The sequence below is a fragment of the Camelus bactrianus genome, chromosome 9, assembly GCF_048773025.1.
Source record: "Camelus bactrianus isolate YW-2024 breed Bactrian camel chromosome 9, ASM4877302v1, whole genome shotgun sequence".
Taxonomy (NCBI): Eukaryota; Metazoa; Chordata; class Mammalia; order Artiodactyla; family Camelidae; genus Camelus; species Camelus bactrianus.
The window spans coordinates 29,660,649-29,675,480 of record NC_133547.1 but is presented as its reverse complement, the minus strand read 5'-3'; the positions used below and the strand labels follow the sequence as shown (position 1 = coordinate 29,675,480).

Below are 14,832 nucleotides of genomic sequence, written 5' to 3'. Positions count from 1 at the left end.
GAACAAAGTAAACGAAGTAGACGAAGAAGTTGTCAATATAAACTGCAGTTTCATGACCAGTTACAGAAATAAGTACTTAGGCAAATTTGCTTCATTGCCTGTTCCATGCATTTTTGTGCGTATTAACTATTTTTTTCTTCCCCTACCCTCTGTCAAGTTATATAAGAAATGGTGGTGGTAGCAAACCTGACAGCTTAATCATCTAGGCAGGATTGTGACTGAACTAGAAAAATGAACACCACTACGGATAATAGTAACTGATGGGACTTTATTTCTCCCCTTTTTGGGAAGAAGATGAGAGTTTCTTCATTTGTATAAAAGATAGTCACGTCTGCATAGACAGAAGCATAAACCTGTTGTCATACAGGAATTTAAAAATGGGTAGAAGGCTGTGTGTGGATGCTCAACAGCTAAAAGGGGAGGTCGTGCTGGTTCCTTACAACTGGCACTCAGCTCCCTCTCCCCGCACTTCCCATGGCACACCCACCCCCCTGGGGCTGGGACATGCAAACTACATTTCCCAGCCTTCTTGGCCAACGATATTGCTGTTGGGCTTGGCCAGGTGGGGGTGTTGCTGGGAAGGCAGAGTCCCAGCGCCCTGGCGGTTGCTGGCAGCTGCTGCGGTGGCACAACGGGGGTGGAGTGACTCTGACTCCCAACTGCCAGCAACTGCAGCTCCATTTGAGGCAGCACCATTCCAGTAGATCCAGGCTCAATGACAACAGCCTCCGACGCTGCAGCCGCGGGCGCAGGCTCCTTGTGGCTTCTGAGCCCCGAGAAGTCACCCTCCCGTAGAACCACCTGGCTGCACTTGCCAGTTCTCCAGGAAAACATCATCAACACTCTAGAGTGAGATAAAGGAACCGAAATCCCCTCTCATTAACGGAGCCCCATAAAACAGTCAACAGGTACAACGGCGCCTGAAAACGAGCCAATCAGATCAAACTGCCATAGTCACAGGACAGCCCTGTCGAGAACGCTGCTCAGCACGCCGCACGTTTCCTCAGTTCTCTCTCCCATCAGTTATAATTTTATAATGACATCACCGTGCTTGCAGTGAGAGGGATGTGCCGGGCCTTTCTTACATCACTTGGCCCCTTATTCAAAGCACAGGTGGCTTCATGCACACAACTATCCTTTTTCAAACATGAGTGCCTATTTATGCTTGTGGTACAGATTTTAACACAAGCTTTTATTTTATGACTTCTCTCCTCAGGTCATAATAAATGCATTTTGAGGTTATCATACTTTAACAAATTTCGTAAGAAATAAAAAATAGTATCTCTATATAATTTCCTCCATCCAGGAAGCCAAGTTAATTTTGTGTGAAACATTTCTCCCCTTATAAAACTAGAAGGTAAGTATTTCAAAAGAGAATTTTATTTTAAATTGACTCTCCAGTCCTATAACTACCATGCTATTCTGGGACCCCAAAGAAAGAAATTGTAAATCAAGTTCTATAGAACTTCTTTGGTTTGTATTTAAACTAAGCATTTATGCAATTCCACAAAGAAAATCAGTGTTATATTTTTCTTAACATTCAACTTAAAACATTAGACATAATAAGCTGAATGGGGGAAAATCGTGATCAAATGCTAAACATGTAAACATGAAAATAAATCTCTTTTTAAAAATTCATTTAATTACGAGAAAATTGGCCAGAAAGTAGCGCAGTTCCAAACAAATCCTCTGTATAAACACAAGGGCTCATTTACCATCATCTTTTCATATTTATCTTTCAAATAACATTCTATCTATTAAACCAAGCCTTTACTGGCAAAAATTAGAATACACAGTTGTTTTTACTATTTAATATTCCATAAACAGAATTGGCTCTTGTTCCTGAAGTTATGATGGTGTCTGTCATTTTGCTTCAGAGAAACTCTAAAATTGTTCCCTTATGAGTATTTCAATTAGCTACTCCTCAAATCCAATACAAAAACAACAACAACAAAAACCCCACCGCTGCTTCACTGAAAGACTCCTGTCTCCCATTTCATTTTACCAGCCCAAGTACAAATTCGGAGAAAAGCTTCTTAAGTCCTGCAGTTTCAAATTCCTTTTGTAACTCATCCAACGATGAATACTCTTTGACTTCAAATGCCAGAAACCTGCATTACACAAGAGAAACTCATGAATATGCTTAGATTTGTCAGAGTATAATTATCGATTCAGTTGCTTTTCCATCTGCAATAGTCCTAAATTATACCTTTTGTGTTCTGTCTGTACTTTTGTTTCAAACAGTACACTAATCATTTTCTCTTTGCATTTCTTTCCACTTGAGTCCACATCTACTTTGGAGGTTTTCTGAAGAATCAGGTACTCCTAAAGGATAATGCAGTACGTTAAAAACATACCTTACTCTGAATTTCAAAGTCCTAGTTTTACAGGAGCCATAAACCTGCCGGCTTACTTTCATGCTTACAGAGTACTTACTTGCTTTCCGAACCAAGCAGCGAGAGTCACAGTGTCTTTACATCCTTGGATGCATAACGTACTGGCGAGTGCTGAAGTAAAAGGAGGATGTAAATGAACTACATAGGCTTAAATCTAGACTGGGCAGCCTGCTAGGTCTGATCCTGGCACTCGTGACAACAACCCTCTGGGCCTCAGTAACCTACTCCACAAAATGGTGCTCATAACAACACCTACCTTACGGGGCAGCTGTGAGGATTAAATGGGTTAATACACGTAAAAGCACTGAGAGGGGCGCCTGGCACACGGTGCTTAACACAGCACCAGCGGCTGTCATTACTGTTACCACTTCAAGGCCTGAATGAAATTAAGAGGTGCACAGCACCTAACGCCCCAAATTGATGCCGTCTATAAATATGTAACTAATTCTCCTGATACACAACCATAAAAACTGAAGAGATATTTACGTTAAACGACATTTCAGGGACAGCTAATAAAAAAGAAAGAACTCTTTAAAAAGTACTCTGCAGTAGCAGAGCTCCAGCCATACGATTAAATGCATGGTAATTAATTGATGGATCCAATCTGAGCAACAACATCTGAAAATCAGCCGCCCTGAGCCTGATGCGCCTGAGCTGGCTTAAAGAAAAAGCCGAGGCTTTTGGGGAAATATGAGCAAGGAAATTAATTTGTATTCACTTTGCCAGCCAGTATTTTACCCAAAAGGATCAAGTTTTGTACATATACTATAAATCACCTTAAAATATGTGGCTCCTTGGCCAGACCCCAGCCCAGGATCTATATAAATCTGAATTACTTGTTGTGCCTGTATGCTATAACCTAGCACTACTCTGGTTAGCTGAAGCTACTTACCAGCAAGTTTTGTGATGAGAGCCCATCGTGAAAAAGCTAGGTAGTTACCCTACAAATCTGTAAAATGATACGTTGTGCAAGATAAATCCATAAATCTGTTTTAAATAAATTCCACTGTAATTATTGCTGACCCACCCCACCTGGAAGCATAAAAACCTATTGGGTTATTTGTAGCTCTTTTAAGATTTAAAATGCAATAAGCAGCTTGTCTTGTCTGGTCCCACACAGGTTAGTTGAGTTTAGAATGAGAACTTGAAACACGGGAGGAAGATGATGACTTTGAAAGCAGCTGCTGAGACAAGTCAGGTGGAAAGCGAAAGTTAGGGAGGAGGTGACAAGCTGACAGCGCTAACGACTCTCCTTCCACTCACGCTGAATCCTGGTTAGCAGGGACCAGCTCCTCTTTCCAGGTACTGCACACACCAATTCAAGTGTCAGAACGAATCTTTAAATGCCAAAAAGTTAAGATTTTTGCAGACTACTCACAAATACACACTTTGCTGTGCTTAAGAAAAGAAACAAAATATGCCCAAACTTTTAGGGCAAATTTATATAAAGTTTAGGCTCAACGCTAATTACAGAAACAAACACTCATGCACTGCAGAGATTTTTTTTAATAACCTATCACTCTCAGTAAGCGGCATGACTTTTAAAACATAATCTTCTACGTATTCTTTGCAAGTCTGTAGTTTTAAGTAGAAGTTAAAGATATTCTTTAAGAAGAAAAATAACGATCCATTAACATGTTAAGAGTGAAAGCAAAAACATCTTAATGATTAATCGGTCTCACTGTTATAAAACACATTTATACATTAGACACACCACGTCAGCAGAAAATGGCCAAATTCATATTCAACATTAAACTGTTGGCACCTTGATGTTGTTTCTGTCTCCTTGCAGTAAAATCAGTATTAGTTTACCCATGAACATCAGTCTTCCTGTCAGCCTTAAATCGGAAGCCCACTTCTCCACAGTCTTGACATATTTAGTCTTTGCTCTCATGTGATCTAAATGCAAAAGAGTTATCCACAATCCATCATCCGCAGTCGTGCTGACTGTGGAAGTACACTTTTCGCTGCCACTTCCAGTTTCGGTTTGCTTAAGGACGTGCCTGAGATTTTGTTGAATCCAGAGGACTAGTTCATGAACCATAGGTTCCGACAAAAGGCTCTCTGCTTGCTCGAGTAACTTCTCTTTCACAGTCAGGCACTGGGCCCTGGTCAGGTGTTCGGAGTTAACCACGACACCAGGTAGACACGATGGGTAATTGACCGGTAAATGGAACACCAATTGTAAGGATATATCCGCATCCATAAATCCTTCGGCTTTTGCGAGAATTCTGAACACAGTCCCATCTGTCTCTGGAAGGCATCCAAAAATAATGATTAGCTGTGCCTAATGCAATTTGAATGGAACACTAACAAGTTAAAATTTTTGTTTCAAGTGTTGATTTATTGTTCATGTGAAAACTCATTTCTTTAATGAAGAGACACATCATACTCAGAAAGCAACAGTTTACAGATTATTTCCTTCAGCCATACATACATATCCACAGATTCATGCAGACCAGCACCCAGGATTTCACTGGCATTTACAATTGCTATTAACCCATTTTTATTAAGTTTACCAGAAAGGTTTCTCAGCACATGGTTTTTTTCCTACCCAGACTTAGTTGATAATTCTGAAAATTCCTAATAAACTCATATGAACATTCAAAAAAACAGTATCGTGTATATGTAAAATCAGTAATTAGTTTAAAAGTTATACACGAAATCCAGTGAAAGTCATTTTGCAGTAAGTCCAAGTCACAGCAGACACTGGATCCCGCGTGGCTGTAGGGGTGCAGAGGGCGTGATGACTGTGCACGACTCGGGAACTGCCTGGACCTGCTCTTCTCTCACTTCACATACATTAGGATCGGGCGTAACACGAGGGCGGCGAGAAGAGCTAAACCTGGGCGGACACCAAGTCAGCCGTTTATGGCCCCCAAGGAGGAGGGGAAAGCACACCGAGGAAAGAGATGAAACACCCCGCTCTCTTTCAGATTTGCTCCACTTCACCCCCCTGATGTGTTCCACACCACTTCACCCCACTTTTCAAAAGCTGATAAAACGTCAGGCCGATTCATTCTGCAGGGGGCAGGAGCACGCGGATCAGAAGAGCAGAGGAGGAGAGAACTGGGCGCAGACGAGGCTCTTTGAAGCGAACCTGCCTCGTCGGCCCCGCTCCTTCCCCCACAGCCCGCGCTTCATTCTGCCTCACAAGACAGGCAGTCAAATCGTTCTCATTTTCATACCCGGACTGCTGCTCACCAGCCTCAACAATGGAAACCTGAATGCCTCCCCATTTTAAAGAACCTAACAGAACATTAAAATGACTCTCTAGCCATCCGATTCCACTTACATAAAAAGCGGTTGCTACAGACATTGATTCGTACCGGGCCAAACACATCTGTTATACAGGGTTTTTCTTTAATAGAAACTTCAGTACCAGCTGCACAGCACTGCTATTTTAGGACACCACCCTGAAACCCAGGCAGTAACCATTCTAAAGATCATACTAAAATGCTATAACTTAAATTTGTATTATGTAAGTAAAACGTGTGTGCATAAAGATCGTCCAACCCTAACTTAGTACATTCCTCTAAAACCCAACACCGTTTCCTCAAAACCCTTCTTTCTTCCATCTTTTTACTTATACTTTTTAAAAAATATTTTATTATTAAAGTAGGCGCCCTATATGTCAGTTAGATCAGTACGTTTCACTAGGTGAAACAGGCATTATAAACGGACCTAGAGGCAATGTACGCACACGAGGCTAAATAAACCCTCCAGAAATCACGGAGGGGGCCCACCTTCCCTCTCAAGGAGGAGGCATGACTTAAAGCTCTTCATTCATCCATCATTCAACAAGTGTTCACTGAGCACCCACGGGCCCAAGGCACTGTACCAGTCTGTGAGAGGAAACAGTGGGAAGGACTCATAGCCCTTAGCCTTAACTCAACCCAGTTTCATAACATCAGACAGTGGACAGAGCCAAAGTGGTCTTCCTCACCTTCTCTACACCCAAAAATGTCTTTACTTACAAACATATCTTCATATAATTTCTATAAACCTGTATATATTTTTTAATCTCCATGGAGATTACTCTTCATGGGAGTGGCATTTCTGAATATCTTTTGACCAAGGAAACTGACAGCTTTGGTCAAGGGCATGTGCATGATGGACAGCCTTTGAAGCCAATGTGCTGCTCCCTGCAGGCCGGGGAAGATTCGCTTCCAGACCAGAATAATAAAGATAACATGATCAAGACAAAGGTTGGGCAGGATTGCTAACGGCTCCCTTATAAAACTGGGGGCTCCGTGTTCCTCAGCTGTAACAAAGACCCCCAGTGTGTCCTCGTGGCCCCATGGGACTTGGGGGACAAGGGGAAGCAACATGAGCATGAAGTGGATGCTGCCTGTGGTGCAGTGAGTAATACACTGGCGAAGTCCACCAGGGCTCACTGTGTCCCGACAGAAGTGCGCCAGCCCTCGCGGTGGTCAGGAACGCCTGACCACCTGACAGTACGTTCGTTCTCCCCAGCGTTTCACTCTCCTTTTCACTCTTCTCTCTGAGAAGGAAGTGTCTTCCTCCCTTTCACGGCAAACCCCACCACCTCTCAGACATGGCTCCAAACTTGATCACTTCTCCTGTGCCTGCATTTTCCACCACTTCCTCTAATGTTTGCTTCCTTCTGCTTATAAAATATTTACCTTCTCCTTGCTTCAAAATAAAAAATTCAGTGCCACTAATTCTCTTAGGCTACAGATCTTTCTCTGTCCTTTCATTTCCAATCTTCTTGAGCTCTCATTTTCACCCCTGCCTAGCTACCGGTACCGAGGCTTCTACCATCACTTCTCCCGGAAGCTCCTTTCCCAGACTCTGCCAGTGGGCTCCCAGCCACCGCCATGCTGGAAGGTAACCAGCAGGCCCGGGGTGCCGGGACGCCGCACTCCCTAGGAAGGCCTGTCCTCAGGTCGCTGGCTGGCTCCCGAGAAGTGAGCGATGAGCCCATGGGATATTCTGCCTGATGGGAGTGTCTCTTGTGTGGCTGTGGCCTTGGGCAACAGGGCACCGATTTGATTGAGCAGTACATGCTAGCAGCAGGTAACTCTCACTCTGGCTGGAGTCTGAGCAGCTGAGGTCAGCCATGCAGGCAGAATGCCACTGTGACTGCCTCCCAACTCGCCCTCTCCACACCCAGGCTCAGGGGAGCGCCCCCCGTTGGCGACACCTGTCACGTGCTGCCACACGTTGCCGAGAGAACTGCGCACGTTTGTGTGACTCCTGAGAGCTCACCCTGCTTTCTCCTGGGCCTCAGTCCAGGCACCCTTCCTCTCTGCTGACTTTACCTGTCCTTTTGCTGTAATAAACTGTAGCCATGAGTACACCAGCTTTGCTGAGTCCTGTGAGTCTTTCTAGCCTGAGGGGGCCTGGGACCCCGATCCAGCCACGTTCGATGGCCTTTATCCTGCCCTACCTTTCCACGGCATCTGGACCTACTGCGCCAATCTCCTTCTCAAAATCCTCTCCTCCCTCCCCTCCCAGACGCCACACTGTCCTGCTTCTTTCCCTGCACCTCTGATCTTTCCTTTGCTGCTCCATCTCCTTTTCCTCACCTCCTAGGGCATCCTTTAAAGTACAACCCCATGAACTACTTTCACGGTCCAGTCACCCAGGCTTAAATTCTTAAAGCCACCTCGGCCTCTTTTTTCCCCCATTACTTCACACTTAACATTCAATTGCCAAAGTCCCACAACAAGTTCTCTAGAATTTCTCTCCTTTTCATTCATACTATCACCACCCTAATGCAAGCCTTTCTGTGGTTTCTGCAAAAGTGGGTTCCTCACTGCCAGCCCATCTCTCCCTAAACCAAATTACCCCATGCCACTCTCCCGGACTGAGAAACGAATTACAGACTCCTCCACCCAACGCCGAGAGCCAGCCTTCCACCCCAGCGTCCTCTCTCCTTACTTCAGCTAACCCATTTCTTGCTACGTCCTGAACACAGTCTCTGGTTTCCCATCTCTGGGCCTTGCTCCTCCTATCCCAGCTCCCAGAAAGGTCCTTAACTCTCCGCTTTCTGCCACTTTCTTGTTCAACCACCAAACTGCTCTCTAAAGCCTGTCTTATGAGTTCCATGGTACTCTGAATTTATTGTGGTGTTTTCATACCCAGAATTATTATGGTCAAACCAATTAACTATTTTCTTCACCACAGGAATATCTCAGTTTTCTTTTTAGACAACAACCAAGAAATAGTTTTATAATTTGTAAAAAAAAAAAAAAAAAAAAAACAACTTTAAAGTTTTACAGTCACGCAGCTCTGAGCACTACGCCACTAGCTTGTAGTCATGGTCTCCCGGGTGAAGACGTCCCTGGTTCCTGTGGTAGGCCAAAAATTGGCCCAAAGATGCCTCCGTCCTCATCCCCAGAACTCGTCAATGTGTTCATTCACATGGCAAAAGGGCCTCTGCGGATGTCACCAAGTTAAGGATCCAGTGGACTCTAAATATAACCCCGAGTGCCCTTACGAGAGGCAGGGGAAGAGGTTACCATAGAAGAAGGCAATGTAATCACAGATTCTGTGCTGCTGGCTTTGACTATGGAGAATGGGCCACGGGCCAAGGAGGATAAAGAACGGAGCTCTCCAAGCTAGAAAAGGCACAGAAAGGGACTCTCCCCTGGAGCCCCCAGAAGGGGGGCAGCCCTGCTGACTACTTGACTGCAGCCCTGTGAACCTGATTTCAGACTTCTGACCTCCAGGACCGTAAGAGAATAAATATGCATTGTTTTAACACAACACATTTGTGGTTAGGTGTTACAGCAGCCGCAGGAAACTAACAGTACCTGTGCCCAGAAGCAAGCGTTTCCCTCAAGCAAGACTCCCCTCTGGTCAGAACCCTGAAACCCACCGCGTTCCCCAGCCTCTGCCATACACACACTCAGCTGCTCCGCCCAGTGCGGGGACAGAGACAGGCAGTCCAGGGAGAAAGTCCTGAAAGGCCACTGAGCTGGCCGTTCAAATCCTTACCAACTTCCTCTCTTACTCATTTTCTGGTCCTAGTCAGCAAATAGACAAGCAATGGGAGAAAATTCTGACTTTTGCCTCAGAAAACTGTGAAATTATGTTATATACTTAGAAGAAAAACTGCTTCAATTCTATCAAAAATTGGGAAGGATTAATAGTCTTCCTAATTGGTCTTCTGTGTGACTCCTTGCATGTCTGCACACACACACACACACACACACACACACACACACACACACGCAGGAGTTGCAAGCTGAAATTACACAAAATGATGCTATCTCTGTAAGAAAATGAAAAGCCCATAACATACCCTATTTTACTAATATTTAATGTGGTAATAAAATTACAGATTCTTTTAAAACTCATTTTCTCCCTATAACTCTAGTAGTTTATCTATTACTCTTCCATTTCTCATCTGCCTTGGTTTGTCCATGCAATTAAACTGGCTCTTTTTTGCTTCAGAATTTTTCATGTAACTACATGCACTGTCAGTCTGATTTCGGTAGTTTTTTTTTGTTGTTTTTTTTTTTTCATAAAAAAGAAAACAAGGTTGTCCCTATCTGCTTTAAGATTATTAACAGCTTAGAATCAGATTGATGAACAGAAAAATAATGGCGCTCTACATCTAGTGCTAATCTCTGGCCTCCCCTGGCCCCGCAAAACTCCAGTTATTAAGTTTAACTCACAAACTTACTCTCAAAAATCATCTACACCGTAGAAAACCTATGTCTGCCCCAGAAAACCAAAATTTTCATAAGTTCCAAGACTATTTTCATCTATTCTAAAAGACCCTTCCAAAAGATGTAAGTCTTACCTCTGGCTGAAGTTCACCCGCATAACCCCTAGCTTGGGCTTGTTTTCTGTAGAAGTCATGCTGCCTTAATACAGTACAGCAATTTCATAACCGAAATAGGGGTATCAAACTTTATTCTTCCTCACAAGCACATGAAAGACATTATGCTCCTAACCACACTCCAAACAACAGAAATTCAAACAGGAGAAACTGAACTGAACTCCAAAGTCCACACTAATGTTATTTTTTAAGAATTCACCCTACTCCATAATTACACACAACAGAAACTCAATAAATGCCATCCAATAACAGAAAACGGTGGAAAATGTAAAGAAAACGTAGGAGAATGAGTTCTTCAAGATTTATTTTGAGCCCATTAAGACATTATTAAATACCATACACAATTGACTTGCCCTATACTTGCTTTTATTTTATTTTTTTGCAGTCTCTCTATGTCCCCTTAGGGTAAGACTTTGCTCAGAAAAGCACTCAAAAGCCCTCAGCACCCTCTCTTACTTCACTGCACAGGATTTTCTTTCGTCTTACTCCCAGGCAGCTCCCCACAAGTACGCATCCACCAGTGCCTCTTTTCATGTTACAGCTGGAGTTTTATATACGTTTAAAGTGTGGTTACAGGGGAAAAAAAACTAAAAATAAGTGAAGCTAAAAGTGGCAATCCCATCCTTTAGAAGAGAAGTTCAAGGCTGAATTGGTTTTAGTGGTGACCTCAGTGCCGACAAGCAGCAGGAAACAGGGCTGAGCAGATTTAGAGAGGTCAGTGGGTGACAGTCACGATGCATTTTGCAAGAGGGCCCAATCCAATCTGAACATCAGTGTTAGCAGAATACAAAAATTCACTCTGAAGCTACTGGACAAGCATATTTTATGAATTGAGTCTTGTGACAGCTCCCATTTTACAACTTTTTGATCTGTAAGATGATTTTCAGAAACACAACTTCATGTATAATGAGCACGGACTATGGGAATATCACCTCTGTGACCCTCAATTACCTCATCAGGACCATGAAGATTTGTAACAATACCAACCCGACCTGTCTCACAGGTGCACACCCACAGGCGTGCACACACTGCCCTTCGGAGCTCTTCTGAACAAGCTGGGTCACACCCGTCTCTGCTCGGGGTGCCCCTGCTCTCTCTTCCCGGACTAGTGTTATCCCTGCTCTAAGAACTGTCCTGAGACAGCAGCCTCATCTCTACCAAGGCCCCCGATGCAGCGCGAGGGTCCGTACACTCTGGGGCCGGGTGGTTCCTTAACCAGCCTGAGCCTTGGTTACTTTCTCTGTAAAATAAAGTTAAGAATACCCCTCATCAAATTAAACATACGTAAAACATTCAGAACGATGCTTGGCATGGAGAAAGCACTATGTTAGTGTCAGCTGCTCTTACTACTGTATTCCTGTTTATCATTACCTTTTATGCCCAAGAATTATTACTGAGTAATGTGTTCCTAGCATGAACCTCTATACCTAGGCTGGATTTTATTTATATAACATTCAAATAAAATACTGGAAAGAAAAAAAAAAGAATACCCCTCACCAAGTAAGACGCATTTAAAGTATCAGGTACACGGCAGGTGACCCCGTTATTATGCCTGGCACCTCGCCTGGCTGCACTGCACAGGGAGAAACCAAATACCCCTGACCTGTCTACCCACAGCCCTCGGCTAGACAGGAGTGGGCGCTTACATAATTTGCAGCCGTACTAGATAGTTACACCTGATGCCTCTTACTATGAGCTTACTACAAACCATCGCAAAGAGACCACAATGTCCATATGTCCCCTGAAATTCTCAGCATAAATTAGTCCAGCTAAACTGAATCCAACTATTCAGACTCTTCAATCTAACGGCCTTACCAGATGACCTTTGATTTGGCAGCCTGAGCCTTCTCATACCAGAAGTGCAATCCTACCCAGTGTGAACCTGATTCCAGTGGTAACGACGTGAAACGTATCTGGGGGGTGGGGATACGCCAGGAAGGAACTGATGGTGTTCAGAATGTTCTGGTGTTAAGCTTATATCCTCCAACCCTAGCTGACAGTGACCATGAGAGTGGTGGCCAGCAGCCCCCTGTCTGTTTACTGTGGTCTGTTAAAGTCCTTACCTTACCCTTATCTCCCAGTTGCGAGAATCAAACATCCCTACTTCAATCCCTGAACTGTTCTAGTCTCCAATGAGCCTTCCAGCAATAAAATGTCCTCAGTTGTTACACTGAATTCTTTTATAACTCAATTACTTATTGATGCCAGAAGACTGAGTTAAATTAATTAGGAGGCATGGCTTGAAAGTCATGCTCAATTTAACAGCAGATAAAGGGTCTACAGTGTTCTTCATATTAAGAAACTGCTTTCTTTCTATGCTTCCTTTTTTGGGTTTTCTCTGACCCATCAGCAGTGTCATATGCTCAGCCGTGTACTAGTGACCCAGACCACTACCACTCCATCCTCTTTCAGGTGTAATGAGAAATCATAGGTTCATTTTTCCAGGATATTCCCAGATGAGCCATAATAAAGGAATTTAAGAAAACTGATGATCTCTTCAAACAGCCTGCCTCCGGCAGAAGTAATTAGCAATAAAGAGAGCAGCGGAGACAGCAAGTAAGACGATGAAGAATTACAAATGCTATCCAATCAGTAGATGGGTCACAAGAAAACACTCAAAGTGGGTAAATCCTTTCACATGGAGTTTGAACAATTGTTTCAGAAAGCTACGAGACAGGCTAGGCACTAAAAGCAAAGCAGCTCCACTACAAGAGCTGGCTCACAAGGCCCAGAACATAACCATGCTCAGTGAACGTGTGCAGACGGCTGATCAAGAAAGAATACATGAAAAGGAGCCAACTCCTGCTCCGTGTGTGAATTAACACTCCACATGGATATCAGGAACAGATCCTAACCCTTGATGGCTTTCTCACAACACCCAGCACATTTTAGACTACCTCTTAAAGGTTAACCAATTTATAGTCAGATAACTTTAGTAGTAGCTGAAACATAATTGACGTTTAAATCTCATGCCAAAAAATTTACATAATGTATTTGAAAGCTAAGTGAAAATTGAAAATTATCTGCATCACTGCACTTTTTCATAAACTGCAGTTTTGGCTTTTATTTAACAGAAGCCACAGACAGGGAGAGAATAAGTTTTAACTATCATCAAAATACGGCCGGAAGAACCTTTCTAGACTGTAAGCTCCTAGAGGACAAGGGTGATGTCTATGAAACCCTGTCAACGTTTCCGGGGAATAAATAAATGTGAGTTGAATAATTAATGCGCCCCCAAGACACCTTTCAGCAGACTAGAAAAGGCGTAAGAGAAGCAGTCAACTTGGAAACGTAACTGAGAAAGAATTCTGAGCTTTGGTCGAAATCAAAAAATTCATTCAACAAACATACTGAATAGCTACCACGTGCCTGGCACTGCCCTAGGCGCCTGTAGTTTTGTGACTGCGAAATAAACAGGGTCCCTGCCCTCATGCAACTTGAGACAACCAAGTTAAAACTGTGGTGGGTGCTCTGGAGGACAACGTGAATGGTGCTTACGAAGGACTTAACGCAGCTTGGGGAAGCTGGCTTTAAAGCGGGGGTGTCAGGACAGGCCTCTCTTTAGGGAGAGATGAAGACTGAGTGCAGGGTGGCCAGGGAGGGCATGGGGGAGTGCCCTCCAGGCGGGCACGGCTGGTTCGCAGGGCTGGGCGGCCGGCGAGTGGGGGGCGAGGGTTGTGGGCACGAGCGAGCGGGGGACAGGGCGCAGGGGGCAGGGGCAGGGGCGGCCCGCACGAGCCTGGACGGCAAGCTGTCGGTCTGCTGCCGAGTAGCGAGCAGGGGCGCGGCGCTCCCCACGCGTCAGGGGCCGCCTCCTTCACACGCCCAGTCCCGGCGCGTGTCATTCCGTCATTCAGCCAGCCGGGCCGCCAGGGGTGGGCCCGGGGCAGGGAGCCCAGCCTCCGCGGTGGGCAGGAGAGGGCGCCCGGCCCCTCCGCGCGGGGGTAGTCACCTGAGCGACTCAGCACTTCCCACTCGTCGGGCCCGCAGAAAATCGCGGCCAGGGCTGAGAGCTCCTCCTGCACCGGCTCCGCCATCGTTGCACCGCCCCTTCCGCCGGCTCGGCACCGCCCCTTCCGCCGCCGCCGCCGCCGCCGCCGCCGCTCCCGGCCCAGAGCAGCGCGCCCGGGCGGCCACCGGGGGGCGCTTCGCGTCTCCACAGCGCGCGGAGGGCAGGAGAGCCCGTCAAGTCCCGCCCACCAGCTCCTGCTCGCTAACTCCAGACGGTGGGCTCAGCCCCTTCGGGGAGACTCTTCTCCGAGGGCGAAGGCCCCGTGGTCCCGGCAGGGTGTCTGCTCGAGGCCACCACGCAGCTCCCCTGCTGCCTTCCTGACAGGGACGCCTCCCCGCAGAGCCCGGGATTCTGGGACTGCAGCCCACGCCTTGAGGGCGCGCCGTTCCCGCCCAGACTTGGCCTTGAAAGGGTCTTGGAGGTTAGGAAGAGACAACAGGCAGCCAAGTGGCCAGAAGACGTTAGCCCTTGTCTGGCTCAGAACTGACCCAGGTGTTGGGGACACTGTAGCTAACGGAGCAGTCGAGATTCTCCGCCCTCGGAAAACGTCCGGGCGGTGACAAGTTCCAGATGCTGAGCTGTGACTGGCTCTGGGACTCTGGACCTGG

At 45.6% G+C, this 14,832-nt stretch overlaps 1 protein-coding gene across 7 annotated transcripts; it reads right to left on the bottom strand.

The window, feature by feature from the left end:
• Positions 1-248: 248 nt before the first annotated feature.
• On the bottom strand, positions 249-14,578 carry RWDD3 (RWD domain containing 3). 7 transcript variants are annotated; one of them, XR_012509120.1, is made up of 5 exons: positions 14,165-14,336; positions 4,162-4,649; positions 2,437-3,345; positions 2,210-2,325; positions 2,088-2,111 (listed from the first exon to the last, which is right to left on the bottom strand). XR_012509120.1 is itself a non-coding variant. In XM_074370005.1 (4 exons), the coding sequence occupies exons 1-4, from the start codon at positions 14,247-14,249 to the stop codon at positions 1,997-1,999; spliced, it is 804 nt and encodes a 267-aa protein (XP_074226106.1). In that variant the 5' UTR covers positions 14,250-14,327; the 3' UTR covers positions 249-1,996. The 7 variants fall into 7 exon arrangements, 4 of the variants coding, with proteins under 4 accessions (XP_074226106.1, XP_074226109.1, XP_074226107.1 ...); XR_012509119.1 differs by having other exon boundaries at positions 2,097-2,111; positions 2,437-2,507; positions 14,165-14,577; XR_012509121.1 differs by lacking the exon at positions 2,088-2,111 and having other exon boundaries at positions 2,437-2,507; positions 3,289-3,345.
• Positions 14,579-14,832: the final 254 nt, after the last annotated feature.

Excerpts from the sequence above, each read along its gene's own strand:
- RWDD3 (XM_074370005.1), bottom strand. The coding sequence starts at position 14,249 with ATGGCGGAGCCGGTGCAGGAGGAGCTCTCAGCCCTGGCCGCGATTTTC. Across the intron at positions 4,650-14,164 it reads GGAAGTGCTGAGTCGCTCAG|AGACAGATGGGACTGTGTTC; the intron begins GTGACTACCCCC and ends GATGCCTTCCAG. Across the intron at positions 2,326-4,161 it reads GAGACAGAAACAACATCAAG|GAGTACCTGATTCTTCAGAA; the intron begins GTGCCAACAGTT and ends ATTATCCTTTAG.